The sequence below is a fragment of the Pongo abelii genome, chromosome 16 (genome assembly GCF_028885655.2).
Source record: "Pongo abelii isolate AG06213 chromosome 16, NHGRI_mPonAbe1-v2.0_pri, whole genome shotgun sequence".
Classification (NCBI taxonomy): Eukaryota; Metazoa; Chordata; class Mammalia; order Primates; family Hominidae; genus Pongo; species Pongo abelii.
Window position 1 is genome coordinate 80,048,184 of NC_072001.2, and position 27,184 is coordinate 80,075,367.

Genomic DNA, 27,184 nt, shown 5'->3' on the forward strand with positions numbered 1-27,184 from the left:
GGGTATCTTTCTATTTACTTGCTGCTTTAAATTTTCTTTCATAAATTTATAATTTTCACTATACAAGTGATTCACCCCCCTGCTTAATTCCTAAGTATTTTATTCTTTTTGTTGCTAATATAAAGAAAACTGTATCCTTAATTTCTCTCTCATATAGTTCGTAGTGTATGAAAACCCCACTGATTCTTAAGCATGTTGATTTTGTATCTCTAAACATTAGTGAATTCATATATTATTTCTCAAAGTTTTTTGTGGAATCTTTAAGGTTGTCTATATTTATGATGTTATCTACAAATAGATAATTTTACTTCTTTCCCTTCCCATATAATGCATTCATTTCTTCTTCTTGCTTTTCCCAGTATTTCTAGTACTATGTTGGAGAGAAATGGTAAAAGTGGGCATACTTGCCTTTTACCAAATCATAGAGAAAAAGCTTTCAGTTTTTTCTCTGATGTTAACTGTGGGTTGTTCATATATGGGCTGTCTTAGTCTGTTTTGTGCTGCTATAACAGAATATCAGAAACTAGGTAATTTATTAAAAAAAGACATTTATTTATCATGTAATAGTTCTGGAGACTGGAAGTCCAATATCAAGGTGGTGGCATCTGATAAGGTTCTTACTAAATCAACCCTGGAGGAAAGCAACAGGGCAAGAGAGGGCAAAGGGTGGCGTGGGCACTATGGGGAGCTGAATCCCACATTTTATAAGGCACCCACTCCTGCAATAAGGACCCACTTCCACAATAATGGTATCAATCCATTCATAAGAGCAGAGCCAATATAACCTAAAGAACCCACCTCTTAATATTGTTACAATAGCAATTAAGCTTCAATATGTGTTTTGGAGGGGATAAACATTAAAAAAACAGCATTGGCCTATATTGTGTCGAGTAAAGTTCCTTCTATACCTATTATGTTGAGGGTTTTTTCATGAAAGGATATTGAACTTTGTCAAGTGTTTATCCTGCATCTATTGAAATATTAGTGTGTTTTTTGTCTTTCATTGTATTCATGTAGTATATTGCATTTATACATTTTAGTATATTTCACCATACTTATATTCCAGAGATAAATCCCACTCAATCATGGTATGATTGTAGATGTATTCTTGAATTTGGTTTGCCAGTATTTTAAAGAGGATTTCTGCATCTATGTTCATCTGGAATACTGGCCTGTAGTTTTCCCCTTTCTTGTGTTTCTATCTAGATTTGGAATCAGAGTGATGCTGGCCTCATAATACAAGTTTGGGAGTTGTAAGAGATAGGAAAAACTAAATTGTTTTTCCTACTCTCACATACAACACAATAACAATTCTGTTCACCAAGATTTTTATGGGGTTTTTCTCACACTGACCACTTCTCTGACGCCAGCTAGCTGTCATATAATTCAATCCAATTCTGACATTATCAACCTGGTCCCACAGATTAAGGGCTCAGTCCCACAAGACTGCCCCCACAACTTCAGATGCTAATCACAAGTCCCAAGTTCTGACCCATACTTCTGACAAACCAGCTACAAATTTGGGGTTCTCACAACTGTCTCCTCAAGTTTGATTAATTTGCTAGAGTGGCCCACAGAACTCAAGGAAACACTTTACTTACTATTGCCAATTTATTACAAAGGAACTTTTAAAGGATGCAGATAAACAGCCAGATGGAAAAGATGCCTAAGGCAAAGTGCAAAGAAGGGACACGAAACTTACATGCCTTCTCCAGGTGTGCCACCTTCACATGTTTAACAACCCAGAAGCTCCCCAAAGTCTGTTCTTGGGATTTTTCATGGAAGCTTCATTACAGAGGCATGATCTATTAAATCACTGGCTTTGGCAATCAACCAAACCTGGAGGTCGAAGTTCTGGTAGCCAGCACCAATTCTGAGGCTGTTCAGGACACTACCAAGAGTAGCCTCATTACAACAAAAGATGCTCCTATCACTCAGCAAAGCCCAAGGCATTTAGGAACTCTGTTTCAGATGCTCTTATCACTCAAGAAATTACAAAGATTATAGAAGTTATCTGTTGGGAACCGAGTCAAAGACCACATATTGGAAAAACAATATTATCCTAGTGCTTCTATCTACCAGAGTTTTAGAAGCTCTACATCAGGAACCAGGGGCAGAGACCAATATTTCTTATTTCACAAAAGTGTTCCCTCTTCTTTTATTTTTCAGAAAAGTTTAAGAAAGGTTGGTACTACTTCTCCTTTATATGTTTCGTAGAATTGATCAGTGAAGCCATCTGGCCCTAGGCTTTTTTTGTTGGTTTTTGATTACTGATTCAATCTCTGTATTTGTTATTGGTCTGTTTAGGCTCTTTGTTTCTCTTTGATTCAGTCATGTTGGGTTGTACATTTCTAGGAATTTATCCACTTCTTCTAAGGTTATCCAATTTGGTGCCATATAATTATTGATAATAGTTCTTTACGATCCTTTTTGTTTCTCTGTTATCCATTGTAATGACTCTACTTTCGTTTCTAATTATTTGAGTCTTTTTTTCTTAGACTAGCTAAGAGTTTGTTGATTTTTTTATCTTTCCAACAAACCACCCTGTTTTATTAATTTTTTTCCCATCATTTTTCTCTTTTGCATTTCAATTATTTCTGCTCTAATCATTATTTCTTTCCATATAGTAACTTTGGGGTTAGTTTTGTTTCTTCTTTTTCTAGCTCTGTGAGTTAGAAAACTAGTGTAGGCATTTATTACTATAAACTTCCCTCAGTCTTGTTTTGCTACATCTCACAAATTTTAGTGAGTTATGTTTGTTTTCATTTGCTTCAAGCCATTATTTAAATTCCCCTTTATTTCCTTTTACCAAATAGTTGTTCAACTGTATGTTCAGTTTTCACATTTTTGCTAATTTTCCTATTTTCTGTTATTGATTTCTAGATTCATTCCACTGCGGTCTAAAAGATATTGGTATGATTTCCATCTTCTTAAATTTCTAAAGACTTCTGTTGTGACCTAACACATGATCTATTCTGAAGAACGTTTCATGCGCACTTGAGAAGAATGAGTATTCTCCTGATTTGGGGGTAGAAAATCCTGTATATATTTCTTAGGCACATTTAGTGTATAGTGTTGTAAGTCACCTGTTTCATTATTGATTTTCTACCTGGATGTTCTATCCATTATTGAGAGTGGACCACTGGAGTCTCCTACTATTATTGTATTACTACCAATTTTTCCCTTCAGATTTATATTTGTTTTATATATTTATGTGTTAGGTTGCTGGGTGCAAATATATTTAAATTGTTGTATCCCCCTGTTAAACTGACTCTTTTATCATTATTTAATGGCCTTCTTCCTCTCTAGGGACAGTTCTTGTCCTAAAGTCTGTTTTGTCTAAGTTTAGCCACTTCTGCTCTCTTTTGGTTACAATTTACATGGAATAAGATATTCCTTCGTGTTCAGCCAAGTCTGTTCAAGGCAGCATATGGTTGGGTATGTCTTTTTTTAATTCACTGAGCCACTCTATGCCCTTTGATTGGGGAGTTTAATCCGTTTACACTTGAAGTAATTATTAACAGTAAGTAAAGATTTATTACTGCCATTTTGCTACTTATTTTCTATTTGTTCTGCAGGCTTTTGTTCCTTACTCTATTGCTATCTTCATTTGTTATTTGATTGTGGGTTTTTTTTTTTTTCTAATGGTTTGGTTTGATTTCTCTTTAGCATTTGTGTATTTACATAGGTTTGCCCTTGTGGTTACAATTGTCTACTTATTTTGATAACAACTTAAATTCAATGGCCTACAAAACTCTACACTTTTACCTACCACTACACTATGTGTTTTTGAAGTCAGAGTTTACTATTTTTCATACAGTGAATCTATTATCAATTTCTTGTCATTATACTTAATACCTTTTTGTCTTTTAAGTCCCCTCCCCCACCCTATCTTAGCAACAGGATGCTGCTCTGTTTCCCAGGCTGCAGTGCAATGGTGCAATCCTAGCTCACTGCAGCCTCAAACTCCCAGGTTCAAGCGATCCTTCTGCGTCAGCCCCCCAGGTAGCTGGGACTACAGGTGCCTACCACCACAAGTGATAATGTTTTTGTTGTTCCTTATTTTTGTAGAGATGACGTCTTGCTATGTTGTCCAGGCTGGTGTGAGACACCTGGCTTCATGTGATCCTCCCACCTCAGCCTCCTAAAGCACTGGGATTACAAGTGTGAGTCACCACACACAGCCTTCTTTAAAGTTTTATATTGGGGTTACCAGTTATTTCTGTACCACCCTTACAGTATTATGTTATTCTATATTTGACTGTACATTTACCCCTGAGCTTTACATACTTTCCTTCATATGCTTTTACATTGGTGTTTATCATTTTTTCTATTCCATTTTAAGAACTCAATTAGCATTTCTTCTCAGGGAAGCCTAGTGATGACAAACTCCCTCAATTTTTGTGTGTCTGGGAAAGACTTTATCTCCTTTTCATTTTTAAAGATAGCTTTCCAGGGTATAGTAACCATGGCTGGCAGGGTTTTGTTTTTTTCTTTCAGTACTTTGAATATACCATCCCATTATCTCCTAGCCTGGAAGATTCATGTTGAGAAATTCACTGATCATTTCTGGGGCAGGGGGTGTGGGGGGCAGGTTTCCCTTGTATGAGATGAGTTGCCTTTCTCTTGCAGCTTTCAAAAATCTGTATTTGAGTTTTGACAATTTAATTATAATAAGTCTTGATGTAAACTTCTTTAACTGTTGTGGGGTTCTATGAGCTTGAGTCTGGATATCTGTTTTGCTCTCCATATTTAGGAAGTTTTGGGTTATTTCTTTAAAAAAAAAAAGGTTTTCTGCCTGCTTCTCTTCAATCCCTATAATGCATATATTCATTCAATGATAGTGTCCCATAAATCTCAGAGGCATCCTTCATTTTTTTCATTATTTTCTCTCCTCTTACTAGGTAATTCCAAATGACCTGTTTTCAAGTTCTCTTGATTCTTTCTTCTGCTTCACTGAGTCTGCTGCTGAAGCTCTCTACTGAATTTTCTAGTTTCTTCAGTGTATTCTTCACTTCTAGAATTTGTTTGGTTCTTTCTCATGGCTTCACTTTCTTGATGTTCTCATTTTGTTTTTATGTTGTTTTCCTGATTTTGTTACATTATTTATCTGTGTTCTCTTACAGTTCACTGACCTTCAAAATTTATTTTGAATATTTTGTCAGGGACTTCATGGATCTTCACTTGTTTGGGTTGCTTGCTGGATATTTATTGTGTTCTCTTGGTGGTGTCAAGTTTTCCTGATTTTTCATGTTCTTTGTATCCTTGCATTGCTGTCTGTGCACTTAAAGAAGCAGTCACCTTCTCCAGTCTTTATGGACTGGCTTCAGAAAGGATAGTCAATTGCTCAGATGGGAGCACTGACTTGGGGGGAATGCAGGAGCATATTGTTGCACTAAGCCTACTGGCACACAGAGTGCCAAAGTGTGGAGAAGTACAACAACTCTTGGTTTATATGTATGCATTGGCGTGGCAGCTCAGGGAGCTAGAGTTGGCAATATCAGTAACAGGGCAGTCCTCAGCTCCAAAAGCTACAGGGTGTAGGCAGTGGCTGCCAGCAGCACCTCTGTGTTAAGAAGTGAGCACCCCTGGTAGGTGAAAGCCAAGGCAGGTGGTGGCAGAGGCCAGGTGGAGTTTGGTTGCAGGCATACATGTGGCAATGGGGGCCATAGCCAGCTGTGGCCATGTGTGTGCATGGCTATTTGGCCCACTGCATATGGACATGGATTGACAACAACTGTGGGACAGGGCAGTAGCTTGCATTCCTCTAGCTGAAGGGGTTGGCTGCACATACATAAACAGAAGTAAAAACCAGAGCCAAGAGCAAGGAGCAGGGCTGGCCATCGGCAAACACACTACAAACTGATAGTCTTAGGCTCCAAATTGTCCTACCAGGTCATTCTACACTTTAGACAAACCTCCCCAAGGAAACCCTCCAATGAAAATGGCAAAAGACAAGTAGAGCTTTAATAATCCACGCTAACCTGCAAAATATCAATTTACTAGATAATTTGAAAATGACGATTTTTTAATAGTTAACCTTCTTGGATTCAATAGATTAAAATGCCTTTATTTCCTAGCAAATCTGATTATTTTTATGGTTATTTTAGCTTCTCTCAGACCAGAAGTAGAGTCGAAAATAAGCCCACCAACTTCAGACTATCATAATTTCCTAAAAAATAAAAACTCACTCTTTCTAACAATTTCTGAAGCTTCAATGTTTTCTCTTCGCGTAACTTTTCCCTTAGCTGCTGTGCTTTCATTTGTTTTTCTTCATGTTTCTTCTTAGATTCTGCAATTGTTCTATTAATACAAACAAATGGAGAAGAGACATGAAATGTTTACGTGATAATGCCAGAAAAAGCGTTCTTTAGACTTCACAGTTCTTAAAGTATACAAAACTAATTTTGGCCCAACATTTCAGGAAAGCTTTGTTACTTTTCAATGGATCTGAAACTGTCCTGAAGTAATGTGTCCAAAAATGTCATGTAGCAATTTTATTTAACAGTCAAGAGTGGCTAGTTTCCTTCCTGTGAATCATTTCAAATTGATTTTCAAATGCCAGACCTTTTACGAGAGGGTGAAGAAAGTTTTTCATGCATGTGAATTCCATGCCCTGGAGGTCTAGCAGGTTCTTCTTCTACAATGTCCCCCCAGGATGTATTTTGGCGCCAAGACTCACGAGCTGTTCAGAAAAAAATACTATTATTGTTTAACCACATAGGTCTATAAAACATTTGAGAACAAACTTTTGAACACTGTACTACACATCCAATATGCATATACACAATACCTTCATAATCTGCAAGGACATCGTTCCAGTCCATGGACATACCACAGAAAGATACACTCCCACTGCCCATGCTGGCCTAAAATGTAATAAGCGAAGTTGAAAATCAAATCTTTGAACACAATTACAACTTTAGAAAATGAACTATACATGAAAATTTCCTACCTGTTGTTAATATATTCTATTTAACCAACAGCTGAAAACCAGGAAAAAGGTACCTACCAGTACAATCAAAATAATTGCCAAGTTAAAATACCACAGCCTATTCATTTTAAGAGCCTAGCAGCCATTAACAGCAGAGACAAATGAAGTAAATTTAAGAAATATATTGGACTTATCCTATTACTACATAAATGCTAACATATACAAAGCAAATACTGAAGAACTAAAGATTGTTTGGCATTAAAATTTAATAAACCAATATGTAAAACATTTAAAGTTATTTTATTCTTTAATAAATTCCCATCATTAACATATATATCCTAAGCACTTAGTAACAGAAGGTAGTGTATCATTTACTCATTTATTCATTTATTTATTTATTTGTTTTTGAGATGGAGTCTCACTCTGTCACCCAGGCTGGAGTGCAGTGGCACGATCTCAGCTCACTGCAACCTCCACCTCCTGGGTTCAAACTATTCTCCTGCCTCAGCCTCCCAAGTAGCTGGGACTACAGGCGCCCGCCACCACGCCCAGCTAATTTTTGTATTTTTAGCAGAGATGCGGTTTCATCATATTGGCCAGGCTGGTCTAGAACTCCTGACCTTCTGATCCACCCGATTCGGCCTCCCAAAGTGCTAGGATTACAGGCATGAGCCACCACGCCCAGCCTACTTTTTGTTAATAGAATACAAAAGTAAAATATCTTAGCTGCATCTTCACTTTCTATAAATTATAATCTGAGTAATGTTGAGTTCTTACTTTATGTCAGACTCAATTTTTTAACTTTTTTTTTAATAGAGACGGGGTTTTGCTATGTTGCCCAGGCTGGTCTCGAACTCCTATCCTCGAGCAATCCTACCGCCTTGGCATCCCAAAGTGCTGAGATTACAGGCATGTGGGCACCACAACCGGCCCAGATTCAATTTCTTGACTGGTAAAATAACAATAACAACTTCTAACTTGTCAAGTGTATCATATATGAAAATACTTAGTAACGGTAAAGTGCTAACAAAAGATTTGCTATTGTTTATTGTATAAGTCTAAATCACCCTGAGAATAATAGTTATGATTACTGAACATGATTTTTAAATAAATAATTTTAAATAGGCCCAAGTCTTTCTGGCCCAGATAATTTTGTTTCTAAATATAAATTTTGAATAGCTATGTTAAAAAGTCTAAAAGCTCACAGAAAAATCACTGTCGTTGTCAGTTTCAATGTTAATATCATTGTTTTCTTCAGCTTCAATTTCTCTAGTTAACTGTTCTTCTTCAGCAATAGCACTAGCAATGGCTTCTTCATTGGCCTTTTCTAGACGATCTGCTAGCTCTTCTTTTTTAGCAAGGACTTCTGCCATGGACTATAAAGTTAAAAACACATAAACAAAAAGAAAAATCATCACTTGACTGGAAAGTGATCATTTTTTATGTTCTAACATGAACTCAACAGTATACATAAAATTGTATTGATCTAGAGTCATAAAAGCTGGGGTTCCATACAGGCTCATCCACTTACTAGCTGTGTGCCTTAGAAGCTTCTAAAAACCAAGAACCTACTTGGTATTCCATAAAATAGAACAATAACCAATGACTTGCCTTATTTACCAGATAGCTATGTATGAGAAACTGTGAAGTTATATAAATAACAGGTATTATTAATGACAAAGTGTGAATTTCATTTGAGTGCCAAAATTCAAAACAATTATAGATTGAATATACTCATTAAATGTAAAACCAAAATAGTATACTATAATGGGAACATGGAAAGAATATATGCTATACTGGTGATGATGCTTTCTGAACATATATACACCTAACTTTAAAAAATGCATTGTAAATAATAAAAATATACATGAGATTCATTAATTAATAAATCCTCATGAGAAGCTAAAGATGTATACTAGAAACCCTAAATCAAACACTGAAATAACAAAACAAACTTGTGTGGTTAATAAGCCATCAAAGGTGATAAAATGAAATTATTAAAAAATTAAAAATGGAAGGAAGAACACAAGTCAAAGAGAAAACAAATAGTAAAATGGTGGATTTAAACAAACTATGCCAATAATTATATTACACGTAAATGTAACATGTAATAGGCAGAGATTATCAAATTGGATAAAAAATAAGACTGAGCTATATGTTTCCTAGAAGGAAAAAAACAGATTACAAGTAAAAGATCTATGCTAACTAAAAGAAAGCTGAAGTATTAACACCAGACACAGATTTCAGTGCAAAAAATATCACCAGGAATAAAGAAGACCAATTTGTAATAATAAAAGGGTCAATTCATCAAGACAACAAAACAATCTTAAATGTTTATAGACCTAACATAACTTCAAAATATATAAGGCAAAAACCTATAGAAATGCAAAAAAATATAAACCTAATGAGAATGTAAAATGATGCAACCACTTTGGAAAGCAGTCTGACAGTTGCTCAAATGGTTAAACATACAGTTCATATAACCCAACAATTCCAATCCTAGATATATATCCAGGAGAAATAAAAAATGTGCCCACACAAAATCTTTTATGCAAATACTTAAAGCAGTGCTATTCATAATAGCACAGTGGAAACAACCTAAATGTCCATCAACTGATGAATAAATAAAATGTGGTATATTCATTCATTCAGTGGACTATACTATTTGATCACAAAAAGGAACAAAGTACTGAGACAAACTAAGACATGAATGAACCTCTAAAATATGCTAAGAAGCCAGTCACAAATAACCACATATTGCATTTCATTTCTATGAAATGTCTAAAATAGGCAAAATTATAGAGAGAGAAAGCAGTGTAGTGGCGGGTGTGGGTGGAGTGAAAGGGAGTAACTGCTAATGGGCACTGGGTTTTCTTTTTAGAGTGATGAAAGAGGTCTAAAGCTGATTATGGTGAATATACTGAAAAAACAACAGTAAACTTGAAACAGATGGATTGTATTATATGTAAATTATTATCTCAATACAGTCGTTAGAAAAGAAATAGATCCACAGTTACAGTCAGTGATTTCAGTACCCCTCTCTCAACTGACAGAAAAAGTAAACAAAAAACTACTAAGGATATAGAAGACCTGAACAATACTATCAACAAAATTGATCTAGGTATTTTCTCAAAAAAAAAAAAATATATATGTTCACATAAAGTTGTATACAAAAACATTCGTGGCATCTTTATTCATTAAAAAAAGATGTAATTCAAATGTCTCTGGGCAAGTGAATGAACAAACATTGTGTTACATGCATGTAACAGAATACTAGTAAAGTCAATGAACAGAATGAAATATTAATACACACAGCTACATGAATAAATCTCAAAATAAATATGTCGAGTGAAAGAAGTCAAGCAAAGCTTACACAATTCAATTTATATAAAACTATCATCAGAGTGAACAGGCAACCTACAGAATGGAGAAAATTTTTGCAATCTACCCATCTGACAAAGGGTTAATATCCAGAATCTATAAAGAATTTAAACAAATTTACAAGAAAAAAACAAACAACCCGGCCGGGCATAGTGGCTCACACCTGTATCCCAGCACTTTGGGAGGCCGAGGTGGGTGGATCACGAGGTCAGGAGATCGAGACCATCCTGGCTAACATGGTGAAACCCTGTCTCTACTAAAAAATACAAAAAATTAGCCAGGCATGGTGGCAAGTACCTGTAGTCCCAGCTACTCGGGAGGCTGAGGCAGGAGAATGGCGTGAACCCAGGAGGCGGAGCTTGCAGTGAGCCAAGACTGCACTACTGGACTCCAGCCTGGGCAACACAGTGAGACTCTGTCTCAAAAGAAAAAAATAAAAAAAAAAAAGAGAAAGAAAAAAACAAACAACCCCATCAAAAAGTGGGCAAAGGATATGAACAGACACTTCTCAAAAGAAGATATTTATGCAGCCAACAGACACATGAAAAAATTTTCATCATCACTGGTCATCAGAGAAATGCAAATCAAAACCACCATAAGATACCATCTCACACCAGTTAGAACGGCGATCATTAAAAAGTCAGGAAACAACAGGTGCTGGCGAGGACGTGGAGAAACAGGAATGCTTTTACACTGTTGGTGGGAGTGGAAGACACCATTGTGGAAGACAGTGTGGTGATTCCTAAAGGATCTAGAACTAGAAATACCATTTGACCCAGCGATCCCATTACTGGGCATACACCCAAAGGATTATAAATCATTCTACGATAAACACACACGCACACGTATGTTTACTGCAGCACTATTCACAATAGCAAAGACTTGGAACCAACCCAAATGTCCATCAATGATAGACTGGATTAAGAAAATGTGGCACATATATACCAGGGAATACTATGCAGCCATAAAAAAGGATGAGTTCATGTCCTTTGCAGGGACATGGATGAAGCTGGAAACATTATTCTAAGCAAACTATCACAAGGACAGAAAACCAAACACCGCATGTTCTGACTCATAGGTGGGAGTTGAACAATGAGAACACATGGACACAGGGCGGGGAACATCACATACCTGGGCTGGTCAGGGGGTGGGGGGCTGGGGGAGGGATAGCATTAGGAAAAATACCTAAAGTAAATGACGAGTTAATGGGTGCAGCAAACCAACATGGCACATGTATACCTATTTAACAAACCTGTACATAGGGCACATGTACCCTAGAATTTAAAGTATAATTTTTTAAAAAAAGAAAGAAAAGAAAAAACAGTTGTCTCATCACTACAGGAATTCTCTGTAACTCTCCACTTGGAAATTAAACAATAAGGTGCTTATCACCTTATCACCCTTGGTTTGTCAAAACAAAACAAAAAGTATTCTTAAGACCTCTAAGAATACACTAATATCCACATTAAAGCAGAATTTATTTTCTTTCAAGTATGCAAATTTGACCCTCAAAATAACCAAAAGGTTTTACGACTCTGCAAGTTTATATATGTGGTGAAAATAAAAATAATGAGGTAAGAATTTTTAATTATTTCATGCTTATTTAAGTATGAGAGTTTTCCTCTTTTAAAATTTGATTCTCACAGAATCAAACTGAAAAATATACAATTTGATATACAACTACTAAAACAAAATAAATGACCAAATTCCACCCCATACAATAAACTCACTACTTATTTGACCATAATTATGTTCAACATTTAGAAATGTTCATTACTAAAAGACACAAGATGAAAATTAATTGTTCTACCTTATTAAAAGAATCTAAACATTTGTTTTTTGTATTACTATAACCTTTATTTTCCTTTTCACCCTTAAACAACCTATATCAAGTTTCATCTCTACTGTTATTATCCCTATAAAATGTACAATTTTACCTAATACCATGTGTTGTTAAGATCTGTCAGCATTAGGCATTAAATTTTAGAAGAAATTATAGTGCACAGCAGCCTTTAAAAAATAAAAATTAAGTAATTTTTCACAGCTTTTTATATGTGCCTATTTCTTTGGAAAGTTAGTTTTTAAACAAAGTTAGCATGATTTATTCTGGATTATCCCCAGGTCAAGTATCTTAATACTAAAATGAGCAAAAGGAAGAGATGGGTAGAAATATGTTATCATCCAAAACCATATATCTATAAATAATCACAAATCAATGCATTTTTAGAGATTTTGGATTAGGGATGGTAAATAAATTTCATCTTAAAGACCAACTCCAAGCAAATGATAGTGGCTGTCTAAAGCACTCTGTTAAGAAAGTTTTTAAAACTAAGTCTAGCAGACACCATTTGCCATCTATCAGAATGCTAGATGTAGCATGGAAGACTTTATTGTTACTAGTTTAGATTCTTAATTCTGGGCTAAGAGCATTTGATCAAATCACATACAAGCCAAATGATTTTGAACAAGTCACTTAACTCTCACAATCTCACTTTCTTCCTCTAAAAAACAAGAATCTTAACTATATCAAAAGTTTACCAAAAGAATAAAATGTTAAAATGAAATAACATATATAAAAATGCTTTAAAAAGTATAAATCATACAAGTTATTATTATTGGGGTTTATGCCTCTTAAATATACTCAGAATTCTAATAAGTTGTTCTTACCAAGTTAGCAGCACTCACATTTGAAATATCTGAAGGGTCCATTTCATTTTCTATCCTTGCTTTCTCTGCTGGAAATTTTTCTTCATTTACTTGTAAAGGAGGTGCATCAGCTTGCAGCATAACTGAAACACACTCTGTATCAATGTGGACAGCAGATATTTCAGAAGTTCGAACATAATTGTCTTGAATACTGCCAGAATTCTTCACATCATCCAATGTACTCACTGTGAACTAACAAACGTAGAGAATGAATCAGAGATAATTAAAAAATATCAACTATTCCACTTTAGAAGAAGAGATGATTTTGCTTAACCTATTAACTATGAAGAGGTACTTGACTGGATGACAGAAAATTTACTCATCTTTTTTGTATGTTTCGAGTGTAACAAAAGGACAGGGACAATTAAGCACAAATTTTACCTGCATGCCTACTATGTACTGGGCACTATCCAAAGTTTTCTAAGAAATTAAGCAATTTATATTGTAATTTTCTTGTAGTAGGCCAATTTGTGATGAATATTTTATATCCTTCGCAAATGAAATCTAGTCACAAGTATGAGGCATTCATTCACTGTATTATACTCATACAACCAAAAGTATTCACATGGTCTTTTGCAAAGACGGTCTAATATCAAATGAGGACATTCAGCACTTTTGAAAAAATCCTGAAACCAATTTTTACAACAATATATTTGGAGGGCATTTTACATAAAAATATAAAACTTATTCTCTTCAGATAATATTAACATGATCTCAAGTATCTTTGTTTAAAATTCATATGGTACATGATCCTAATTCTCAGATCTGAAAGAGAAAAGCATGACCTAAGGGTGAAGATTGAAAGCATGTAGTGTCTCATTATGACATTCATACACTTTAGATTTAGATATCTTCCCTATTCCCCTTTAGGAATATTTAACAACAAACCAACAGAAATGTAAATACAATATAAAAAGCAAACACTGGCTTAGGCTAAATACATATCCATTTTTTAAAAACCTTCCAATTTAGTAGAGTCAAGCCTTTATTTTCACTTTGGACAGAGAAGAGAAACAATAGTACTGTGTTTTCCAATGATACTCTAAGTCAAGGAACTAAAATCTAAAATTATGAATTTAAAACTCCCATCACTTCTTAAATAAACATTAGATAAACACTGCAGTGGCCATAAACCTCCCCCCAGTTTGATTAATTATTTATACAAATATCAAACTTGGCTAAGTCTCATAAACTACTTTAAAAATTCTACTATTGGTCAGAACTTAAAGTGTCCCAAAGTGTTGATTTTAGCAAAAGCATTATTTAAATGATATAACATTGTTTATACTGCTATCAACATTATTTATATGTCAGTCGCCATGGTTTATAATCTTCTTGGTAATATTTATATTAGCATTACTTATGTGTACACTACTCAATCCCACTTATTAAAAAACCCAGTATCATTTGTATAACAAAATCAAAGCTAAAATATGAAGTAAAGACATTAATATGCTAATTCCATCTTCAGAATGACAGTGGAGAAAACAAATATCATTAACTTGGCTGCCATCAGCAGTGAACTTTTATACTGAAAAATTTTAGCAATAGTTTACTTGTCGAAAAGTTCTATGTACAGATTATTCCTGAAATCTCAATAGCATATAGGTTTATTCACTACACACACTGCATAATTTTCATACTAAGTTATATTTTTTAGCTGAACACAGCAAAAATGCTAGCTGTTTGTTAAGTATTATAAAAAGTAGTTTATTCACTAAGTATCTCTAATGTAGCTTACAACACTAAAGAGTTTCTTAAAGTTACATCCAACAAATGTATACCAATTACTTCCTATGCATTTAGGACTTTTCCATATTGTAAGAAATTAAAAAGCAACATAAAATACTGCCCAAAAGGAATCTGCAATCTCACACAGGCATAAAACCAATACGCATTAAAGAGTTTATAGATCAGAAACAATATTAAGAGTCATTCTCATCAGTAAAGGAAGATAAGGAATTTGAGGAGCATTTCCAGTTGAAAAAATCCTACAGGTAAAAAGACAGAGAATTTTAAAAAGCAGGTATTATTCTGGACCAAAGATATTACAACCATTTTACAACTGATCTATTTAGTTCCTGTAGTATGATATTTTAAAAAAGCTCCTATATTTCATTAGTCATTTTACATAAAATTACACCAACGGAACATGAATCTTTATATAAACAAATACCTAAAACTATAAACTAGTTCATCAAATAAGTAAAATAAACATCAACTCAACTCACAGAAGAAATACTGGGAATATTAACTTTAAGGAATTATATTAAATATTATTAGCAAATTATACTCAATTTTCAGTAAGTAGAATAAGTTCAAATTTTAACACTGCAAATGAGGCACAAAGACATCACCTTAACCAAGTACTCAAAGTTAATAACAAACCTAACCAAACTGATATCATATGCCTCTAGATTTGACACTAAGGACAATCACTTTATTCCTATCAAAAATGCATAAGCTAAAATGAATTATGGACAAAGGACAATGTACAAAAAAACCCTAAAATGTATTCTTCAAAACTATTAATGTCATGAAAGACAAAACAGGTGGAGGAACTATATTCAATGAAATATATTGAAGAAACATACCAAATGAACTGAGTAATTCCACATTGCATCCTGGAGGAAATTCTATTTAAAAAAAAATTATTGGGAAAACTAAAAAACTTTAAATATAGACTATAAATTAAATAATACATAGATATCAAATTCTCTGAATTTTATAATTGTAATGTGGTTATATAAATAAATGTCTTTGTTCTTTGGAGATCCATGCTCTAGGATTTAAAGGTGAATGCTTATGATGTTTGCACATTACTCTCAAATGTTAAGCATTTAACATGTATGTGTAGTATGTAACAACAGAAAAGAAAAAATGTGGCAAATGTTAATTTGTGAATGTAGGCGAACAGTATGGGAGGAGTTCGTTGTTCTATTCTTGCCACTTTTCTATAGGTCTATAGACCTGAAAATTTTCAGAGTAAGTTAAAAAATGAAGTACAAAACTAAGACATTCCAGTACACATGTACACACACACCTTTGAAAAAGACAGTAAAAGGATTTTCAGAATGTACTACCTGGGTTTTTTCGGCAAGAGGATGGTCACAAGAGTGTAATGAGTCTTTGCAATGAGATTCTATAGTATTAGAAGATCCATCTCCAACAAATTCACCTTCCCGTATGCTTTCATCAGGTAAAAGACATACATTTTCTTTATCACTGTCATCCTTTGATCTTGCAGCTTCTGTTACCAATGAAACTTTTGGCATCACTGCTGTTGATCGAGAACGAATAGGCCTTCCTCTCTGAACAGTCTCCCATCCTTCAGCATCTTTCCGTTCTATGCAATTAAAGTAAAAAACAAATCAAGATTTATTTAGATGATAAAAATATTTGGAAACTCATAGAATAAAAACATTTTCCAATTTAATTCCCAACAAATATAACTAATATACAAATATGAGAGTAAGTATTGTACAAAATGTATATTTGTATATACATATTTAAATAAATATATGTATAATTATTCCTACTTTACAAATGACAAAACTGAAATTCAGATTAAGGCTGACCTAAGGCCATATAGTCAGTGAGTAATAATAAATATTTAAATAGTTAATACTATGTGTGAGCACTGTTTTAAGTGCTCTACATATAATATCTCTTTTAATCTTCACAATAATCCTATAAGATCAGTATTATCATACCCATTTAAGCAATGAGGAAACTGAGACAAAGAGAAATTAAGTAATTTATCCCAGATCACGCACAGAGTAAAGGTAATGCCAAAATGCTAGTCTAGGTACATTGGTTCTGGTGTCCATCCTAATGGCTATATAAAAACTGTCTCTTCATCTTTCAGAATCCAAACATCTACCTCCAAAGTCCAAGTTCTTTCCTCTATTCCAGCACCAACAGCATATCTTGACTTAAATAAACTATTTTTAGGATAAAATTATAGGATATTAACTGATAGCACCCAAGAGGATCTAGTCTAATATTTCACCACATATACATGGAAACTAAGGGCCTACGTTCAAAGCTACACAGCAAAATAGCCTAAAAAAAATCACAAAAAATAGCCTAAAATAAATAAGAATCTGTCTCTAAAATATGACAATGTTGAGGTATTGATATGTATAGTGGTGCTTATAGCCCCAATTTTAAATTTTTATTGGCTAATTACAGTCTTTCAAAACTAATATAAAGAATTCCAGTTCTGGCCAAAATGAAGTAACCATTCCTTCATTTCAGGCCCTCCATCTTACAATTAAAAACCCTAGATAAAACACATCAAGCATAGGAAGACACTGAGAGATAGACTACAGTAGACTACCTTGGGATTTGGGGGACTTGAAAAGCAGCAAACTGGTGTGTTCCCTGGGTTTCCTTACTGCCTCCTATATATTCCAGAGAGGATGCTGCAACAGTCTCCAAAAATATCAATAGGTAAAGACAAAACAGGCATCAAGAAATGCCTCTTTTGCCAAGACAAAGCACAGAAAAAAGGGTGGCCTAACAAAACAGAAAATCTCTTTAGCAATATCCACTCTACTGCAGCCAAACACCAGTGGAACCCCTGCTCCCCATGGTTTCAGTAGGGGTAAACTGGGAGCTTAACTTCCATCTCCCACCTAACAGAAATAGATGGTACTCCAATTCCCCTATCCAAGTAGCATCAGTAGGGCCCAATAGTGAAAAAAGCCTCCTCTCACTAGCTCTCACCCTCACCCAGTATCAGCAGGGCCCTATAGAAACTTGAGCTTCTGCTATCACCAGCATCAATGAGGCAGAAAAAGTAGTGGGGGGCAGATTTGTTTGACACTGGGATTCCCCCTTTCCTTTTCCTTATGTCAGCGGAACCCAGCAGGGAGCTAGGATCCCACCCCAACCTACAACAACAAGGTGGTATGAGTCAGTCCTGCTTCCACTTCTTCCCTCCTTAGCGTGAGGGTGGCCAAGCAGGGAGCTGAGCTTATAAAACAGGTAGGAGGAAAGGAAGTGATGCAAGTTGGTTTGATACTTTTGCTGCAAAGGTATCACAAGAACAAGAACAATCTCAGAACCTGTGAGACAATATTTGAGTTACTAGAGTTCAAGAAGGAGAGGACAGGAAAAAGAAATACTATTCAATACTGAAAAAGTATTGAAAAAATAATGGCTGAAAAATTCCTAAATTTAGTGAAACAGAGAAGTGAATATAAGTAAGTGAATCCCAAATATGATAAACCGAAAAAAGTCCATAGTAAGACACATCATAATTAAAGCTCTCAAAAGTAAAGACAAAGAAAAATCAGAGCTCCGGTCTACAGCTCCCAGCGCGAGCGACGCAGAAGACGGGTGATTTCTGCATTTCCATCTGAGGTACCATGTTCATCTCACTAGGGAGTGCCAGACAGTGGGCGCAGGTCAGTGGGTGAGTGCACCGTGCGCCAGCCGAAGCAGGGGCGAGGCATTGCCTCACTCGGGAAGCGCAAGGGGTCAGGGAGTTCCCCTTCCAGGGGTGACAGACGGCACCTGGAAAATCGGGCCACTCCCACCCGAATACTGTGCTTTTCCGACGGGCTTAGGAAACGGTGCCCCAGGAGAGTATAGCCCGCACCTGGCTCAGAGGGTCCTAAGCCCACGGAGTCTCGCTGATTGCTAGCACAGCAGTCTGAGATCAAACGGCAAGTCGGCAGCGAGGCTGGGGGAGGGGCGCCCGCCATTGCCCAGGCTCGCTTAGGTAAACAAAGCAGCCTGGAAGCTTGAACTGGGTGGAGCCCACCACAGCTCAAGGAGGCCTGCCTGCCTCTGTAGGCTCCACCTCTGGGGGCAGGGCACAGACAAACAAAAAGACAGCAGTAACCTCTGCAGACTTAAATGTCCCTGTCCGACAGCTGTGAGGAGAGCAGTGGTTCTCCCAGCACGCAGCTGGACATCTGAGAACCGGCTGACTGCCTCCTCAAGTGGGTTCCTGACCCCTGACCCCCGAGCAGCCTAACTGGGAGGCACCCCCCAGCAGGGGCAGACTGACACCTCACACGGCCGGCCAGGTACTCCAACAGACCTGCAGCTGAGGGTCCTGTCTGTTAGAAGGAAAACTAACAGAAAGGACATGCACACCAAAAACCCATCTGTACATCACCATCATCAAAGACCAAAAGTAGATAAAACCACAAAGATGGGGAAAAAACAGAGCAGAAAAACTGGAAACTCTAAAAAGCAGAGTACCTCTCCTCCTCCAAAGGAACGCAGTTCCTCACCAGCAATGGAACAAAGCTGGACGGAGAATGACTTTGACGAGCTGAGAGAAGAAGGCTTCAGACGATCAAATTACTCCGAGCTACGGGAGGATATTCAAACCAAAGGCAAAGAAGTTGAAAACTTTGAAAAAAATTTAGAAGAATGTATAACTAGAATAACCAATACAGAGAAGTGCTTAAAGGAGCTGATGGAGCTGAAAACCAAGGCTCGAGAACTACGTGAAGAATGCAGAAGCCTCAGGAGCCGATGCGATCAAATGGAAGAAAGGGTATCAGCCCTGGAAGATGAAATGAATGAAATGAAGCGAGAAGGGAAGTTTAGAGAAAAAAGAATAAAAAGAAACGAGCAAAGCCTCCAAGAAATGTGGGACTATGTGAAAAGACCAAATCTACGTCTGATTGGTGTACCTGAAAGTGACGGGGAGAATGGAAACAAGTTGGAAAACACTCTGCAGGATATTATCCAGGAGAACTTCCCCAATCTAGCAAGGCAGGCCAACATTCAGATTCAGGAAATACAGAGAACACCACAAAGATACTCCTCGAGAAGAGCAACTCCAAGACACATAATTGTCAGATTCACCAAAGTTGAAATGAAGGAAAAAATGTTAAGGGCAGCCAGAGAGAAAGGTCGGGTTACCATCAAAGGGAAGCCCATCAGACTAACAGCGGATCTCTCGGCAGAAACCCTACAAGCCAGAAGAGAGTGGGGGCCAATATTCAACATTTTTAAAGAAAAGAATTCTCAACCCAGAATTTCATATCCGGCCAAACTAAGCTTCATAAGTGAAGGAGAAATAAAATACTTTACAGACAAGCAAATGCTGAGAGATTTTGTCACCACCAGGCCTGCCCTAAAAGAGCTCCTGAAGGAAGCGCTAAACATGGAAAGGCACAACCGGTACCAGCCACTGCAAAATCATACCGAAATGTAAAGACCATCGAGACTAGGAAGAGACTGCATCAACTAACGAGAAAAATATCCAGCTAACATCACAATGACAGGATCAGATTCACACATAACAATATTAACTTTAAATGTAAATGGACTAAATGCTCCAATTAAAAGACACAGACTGGCAAATTGGATAAAGACTCAAGACCCATCAGTGTGCTGTATTCAGGAAACCCATCTCACGTGCAGAGACACACATAGGCTCAAAATAAAAGGATGGAGGAAGATCTACCAAGCAAATGGAAAACAAAAAAAGGCAGGGGTTGCAATCCTAGTCTCTGATAAAACAGACTTTAAACCAACAAAGATCAAAAGAGACAAAGAAGGCCATTACATAATGGTAAAGGGATTAATTCAACAAGAAGAGCTAACTATCCTAAATATATATGCACCCAATACAGGAGCACCCAGATTCATAAAGCAAGTCCTGAGTGACCTACAAAGAGACTTAGACTCCCACACATTAATAATGGGAGACTTTAACACCCCACTGTCAACATTAGACAGATCAATGAGACAGAAAGTCAACAAGGATACCCAGGAATTGAACTCAGCTCTGCACCAAGCGGACCTAATAGACATCTACAGAACTCTCCACCCCAAATCAACAGAATATACATTTTTTTCAGCACCACACCACACCTATTCCAAAATTGACCATATACTTGGAAGTAAAGCTCTCCTCAATAAATGTAAAAGAACAGAAATTGTAACAAACTGTCTCTCAGATCACAGTGCAATCAAGCTAGAACTCAGGATTAAGAATCTCACTCAAAACCGCTCAACTACGTGGAAACTGAACAATCTGCTCCTGAATGACTACTGGGTACATAATGAAATGAAGGCAGAAATAAAGATGTTCTTTGAAACCAACGAGAACCAAGACACAACATACCAGAATCTCTGGGATACATTCAAAGCAGTGTGTAGAGGGAAATTTATAGCACTAAATGCCCACAAGAGAAAGCAGGAAAGATCCAAAATTGACACCCTAACATCACAATTAAAAGAACTAGAAAAGCAAGAGCAAACACATTCAAAAGCTAGCAGAAGGCAAGAAATAACTAAAATCAGAGCAGAACTGAAGGAAATAGAGACACAAAAAACCCTTCAAAAAATAAATGAATCCAGGAGCTGGTTTTTTGAAAGGATCAACAAAATTGATAGACCGCTAGCAAGATTAATAAAGAAAAAAAGAGAGAAGAATCAAATAGATGCAATAAAAAATGATAAAGGGGATATCACCACCGATCCCACAGAAATACAAACTACCATCAGAGAATATTACAAACATCTCTACGCAAATAAACTAGAAAATCTAGAAGAAATGGATAAATTCCTCAACACATACACCCTCCCAAGACTAAATCAGGAAGAAGTTGAATCTCTGAATAGACCAATAACAGGAGCTGAAATTGTGGCAATAATCAATAGCTTACCAACCAAAAAAAGTCCAGGACCAGATGGGTTCACAGCCGAATTCTACCAGAGGTACAAGGAGGAGCTGGTACCATTCCTTCTGAAACTATTCCAATCAATAGAAAAAGAGGGAATCCTCCCTAACTCATTTTATGAGGCCAGCATCATCCTGATACCAAAGCCTGGCAGAGACACAACCAAAAAAGAGAATTTTAGACCAATATCCTTGATGAACATTGATGCAAAAATCCTCAATAAGATACTGGCAAACAGAATCCAGCAGCACATCAAAAAGCTTATCCACCATGATCAAGTGGGCTTCATCCCTGGGATGCAAGGCTGGTTCAATATACGCAAATCAATAAATGTAATCCAGCATATAAACAGAACCAAAGACAAAAACATGATTATCTCAATAGATGCAGAAAAGGCCTTTGACAAAATTCAACAACCCTTCATGCTAAAAACTCTCAATAAATTAGGAATTGATGGGACGTATCTCAAAATACTAAGAGCTATTTATGACAAACCCACAGCCAATATCGTACTGAATGGGCAAAAACTGGAAGCATTCCCTTTGAAAACTGGCACAAGACAGGGATGCCCTCTCTCGCCACTTCTATTCAACATAGTGTTGGAAGTTCTGGCCAGGGCAATTAGGCAGGAGAAGGAAATCAAGGTTATTCAATTAGGAAAAGAGGAAGTCAAATTGTCCTTGTTTGCAGATGACATGATAGTATATCTAGAAAACCCCATTGTCTCAGCCCAAAATCTCCTTAAGCTGATAAGCAACTTCAGCAAAGTCTCAGGATACAAAATCAATGTGCAAAAATCACAAGCATTCTTATACATCAATAACAGACAAACAGAGAGCCAAATCATGAGTGAACTCCCATTCACAATTGCTTCAAAGAGAATAAAATACCTAGGAATCCAACTTACAAGGGATGTGAAAGACCTCTTCAAGGAGAACTACAAACCAGTGCTCAAGGAAATAAAAGAGGATACAAACAAATGGAAGAACATTCCATGCTCATGGGTAGGAAGAATCAATATCATGAAAATGGCCATCCTTCCCAAGGTAATTTACAGATTCAATGCCATCCCCATCAAGCTACCAATGACTTTCTTCACAGAATTGGAAAAAACTACTTTAAAGTTCATATGGAACCAAAAAAGAGCCCGCATCGCCAAGTCAATCCTAAGCCAAAAGAACAAAGCTGGAGGCATCACACTACCTGACTTCAAACTATACTACAAGGCTACAGTAACCAAAACAGCATGGTACTGGTCCCAAAACAGAGATATAGATCAATGGAACAGAACAGAGCCGTCAGAAATAATGCCACATATCTACAAGTATCTGATCTTTGACAAACCTGACAAAAACAAGAAATGGGGAAAGATTCCCTATTTAATAAATGGTGCTGGGAAAACTGGCTAGCCATATGTAGAAAGCTGAAACTGGATCCCTTCCTTACACCTTATACAAAAATCAATTCAAGATGGATTAAAGACTTAAATGTTAGACCTAAAACCAGAAAAACCCTAGAAGAAAACCTAGGCATTACCATTCTGGACATAGGCATGGGCAAGGACTTCATGTCTAAAACACCAAAAGCAATGGCAACAAAAGCCAAAATTGACAAATGGGATCTAATTAAACTAAAGAGCTTCTGCACAGCAAAGGAAACTACCATCAGAGTGAACAGGCAACCTACAAAATGGGAGAAAATTTTCGCAACCTACTCATCTGACAAAGGGCTAATATCCACAATCTACAATGAACTCAAACAAATTTACAAGAAAAAAACAAACAACCCCATCAAAAAGTGGGCGAAGGACATGAACAGACACTTCTCAAAAGAAGACATTTATGCAGCCAAAAAACACATGAAAAAATGCTCACCATCACTGGCCATCAGAGAAATGCAAATCAAAACCACAATGAGATACCATCTCACACCAGTTAGAATGGCAATCATTAAAAAGTCAGGAAACAACAGGTGCTGGAGAGGATGTGGAGAAATAGGAACACTTTTACACTGTTGGTGGGACTGTAAACTAGTTCAACCATTGTGGAAGTCAGTGTGGCGATTCCTCAGGGATCTAGAACTAGAAATTCCATTCGACCCAGCCATCCCATTACTGGGTATATACCCAAAGGACTATAAATCATGCTGCTATAAAGACACATGCACATGTATGTTTATTGCCGCATTATTCACAATAGCAAAGACTTGGAACCAACCCAAATGTCCAACAATGATAGACTGGATTAAGAAAATGTGGCACATATACACCATGGAATACTATGCAGCCATAAAAAATGATGAGTTCACGTCCTTTGTAGGGACATGGATGAAACTGGAAATCATCATTCTCAGTAAACCATCGCAAGAACAAAAAACCAAACACCGCATATTCTCACTCATAGGTGGGAATTGAACAATGAGAACACATGGACACAGGAAGGGGAACATCACACTTCGGGGACTGTTGTGGGGTGGGGGGAGGGGGGAGGGATAGCATTGGGAGATATACCTAATGCTAGATGACAAGTTGGTGGGTGCAGCGCACCAGCATGGCACATGTATACATATGTAACTTACCTGCACATTGCGCACATGTACCATAAAACCTAAAGTATAATAATGATAATAATAATAATAATAATAATAATAAACAAATGTAAAAAAAAAAAGAAAGAAAAATCATAATTAAACCTCTGAATACACACAAAAAAATCTTGAAAGCAGTCAGAAGATGTATTACCTATAGAGAAACACCAATTCAAATCACAGCAGATTCCTCATCTGAAACAATGGAAGCCAAGAGGAAGTGGCACATTTATCAAGGGACTGAAAGAACTGCCCATTGTGAATTTTATTAATATATGTGGTGAACATACCATTCAGAATGAAAGGAGAATAAAGGCATTCACAGATAAAAGAAAAACTAAGAGAATAAATTACTAGCAAAAGTACCTTTAATAAATGGCTAAAGAAAGTTCCCAAAAGAGAAATGAAATTTAACAAAAGAAGGTCTGAGGCCAGGCATGGTGGCACATGCCTGTAATCCCAGCATTTTAGGAGGCCAAGGGGGGTGGATCACCTGAGGTCAGAAGTTCACGACCAGCCTAACATGGTGAAACCCCATCTCTACTAAATACAAAAAAGTTAGCCAGACATGGTGGCACATGCCTGTAATCTGAGCTACTTGGGAGACTGAGACAGAAGAATCGCTTGTACCTGGGATGTGGAGGTTGCAGTGAGCTGAGATCGCACCATGGCATTCTAGCCTGGGCAACAAGAGCAAAACTCCATCACAAAAAAGTAAATAAATAAATAAATAATAAAAGAAGGTTTGAAACTTCAAAAAGGAAAGAACATTGGAATGGTTAAAAATGGAGGTAAATACCAGTTGCTCCTCAACTTACAATGTGGTCACAACCTGATAAACCCATACACAGTAAGTCTGAAATATCAAATCAAAAATGGATTTAATACACTTACCCTACCAAACACAACTAGCCTAGACTACCTTAAATATGCTGAGAACACTAAGAGCCTACAGCTGGGCAAAATCATCTAATACAAAGTCTATTTTATAATACAGTGTTAAATAACTCATGTAATTTATTGAATACTATACTGATAGTGAAAAATACTTTCAGCTGTTGGGTAAGATTGCATGGATACTCAAAATATGGTTTCCATTGAATGCATATTGCTATCACACCATCATAAAGTTGAAAAGTCATAAGTTGGGACTCATCTGTATAATTATCCTTCTCATGAATTTTTTGAATTATCTTTCATAGTAATGCAAAATTGTATCACCAACTGAAGTAGTGCTCAATGTACACAGATAAAATATTTGAGATAATTATATTTTAAAAATGGAGAGAGTTAAGGAAACCAACTAAAAGGTAAGGTTTCTAAATTTCACTCACAGTGGTGTATGCCAATATCAGTAGACTATGATAAACGACATATGTATAATGTTATACCTAAAGTAACCACTAAGGAACCTATACAAATCAATATTGTTTAAAATACTATGAGTAAATCAAAAAAAAATCAAAAAAACTTTCAGGTACCCCATAGACAGGCACGAAATGCAAAGCAGTTCAAAGAGAGAAAACAGAAATAATAAAATGAACAGATTTATCAATAATTACCTTAAATGTAAATGTTCTAAATATCCAAATTAAATCACACAGGCTGGGATGCTATAAACTCTTTAATTATTTCAACACATAAGTGTGTGTGTGTGCATATATATATAGTATATATGTATATATACCTGTATACATACCCATATACTTACCTATATACATATATATATATATAGGTGTGTATATATATATAGGTATGTATATGGGTATGTATACAGGTATATATAGGTGTATATATATAGGTATATATAGATAGGTGTATATATATACCTATCTATATATACGTATATATATACCTATATATACCTATATACACAAAGAAATAAATATATATATATAAAGATATATATAGATATATAGATATGTAGCTATATAGACATATATAGGTATATAGATATATAGGTATATATAGGTATATATACAAAGAGACTTAGACTCCCACACAATAATAATGGGAGACTTTAACACCCCACTGTCCATATTAGACAGATCAATGAGACAGAAGGTTAGCAAAGATATCCAAGACTTGAACTCAGCTCCGCACCAAGTGGACCTAACAGACATCTACAGAACTCTCCAACCCAAATCAACAGAATATACATTCTTGTCAGCACCACATAGCACTTATTCTAAAACTGACCACATAATTGAAAGTAAAGCACTCCTCAGCAAATGTAAAAGAACAAAAATCACAACAAACTATCTCTCAGACCACAGTGCAATCAAACTAGAACTCAGGACTAAGAAACTCACTCAAAACTTCACAACTACATGGAAACAGAACAATCTGCTCCTGAATGACTACTGGGTAAATAACGAAATGAAGGCAGAAATAAAGATGTTCTTTGAAACCAAGCAGAACAAAGACACAACGTACCAGAATCTCTGGGACACATTTAAAACAGTGTGTAAAGGGAAAGTTATAGCACTAAATGCCCACAAGAGAAAGCAGGAAAGATCTAAAATTGACACCCTAATATCACAATTAAAAGAACTAGAGAAGCAACAGCAAACACATTCAAAAGCTAGCAGAAGGCAAGAAATAACTAAGATCAGAGCAGAACTGAAGGGGACAGAGACACAAGAAAATCCTTCAAAAAATACATGAATCCAGGAGCTGTTTTTTTTGAAAAGATCAACAAAATTGATAGACCACTAGCAAGACTGACAAACAAGAAAAGAGAGAAGAATCAAATATACACAATAAAAAATGATGAAGGGGATATCACCACAGATCCCACAGAAATACAAACTACCATTAGAGAATACTACAAACACCTCTACGCAAATAAACTAGAAAATCTAGAAGAAATGGATAAATTCCTGGACACATACACCCTCCCAAGACTAAACCAGGA

At 36.2% G+C, this 27,184-nt stretch overlaps 1 protein-coding gene across 28 annotated transcripts in view; it reads right to left on the reverse strand.

The window, feature by feature from the left end:
• The window catches only part of SCAPER (S-phase cyclin A associated protein in the ER), a 555,380-nt gene that overhangs the window by 407,694 nt on the left and 120,502 nt on the right, over positions 1-27,184 (reverse strand). For 19 of the 28 annotated variants that reach the window (XM_063716003.1, XM_063715995.1, XM_054531036.2 and 16 more), the window contains 6 exons: positions 16,105-16,367; positions 12,983-13,213; positions 8,140-8,310; positions 6,794-6,869; positions 6,568-6,685; positions 6,192-6,303 (listed from right to left, as the gene is read on the reverse strand). In XM_063716003.1, the coding sequence (XP_063572073.1) occupies positions 6,192-6,303; positions 6,568-6,685; positions 6,794-6,869; positions 8,140-8,310; positions 12,983-13,213; positions 16,105-16,367 (971 nt within the window). 28 annotated transcript variants of the gene reach the window in all.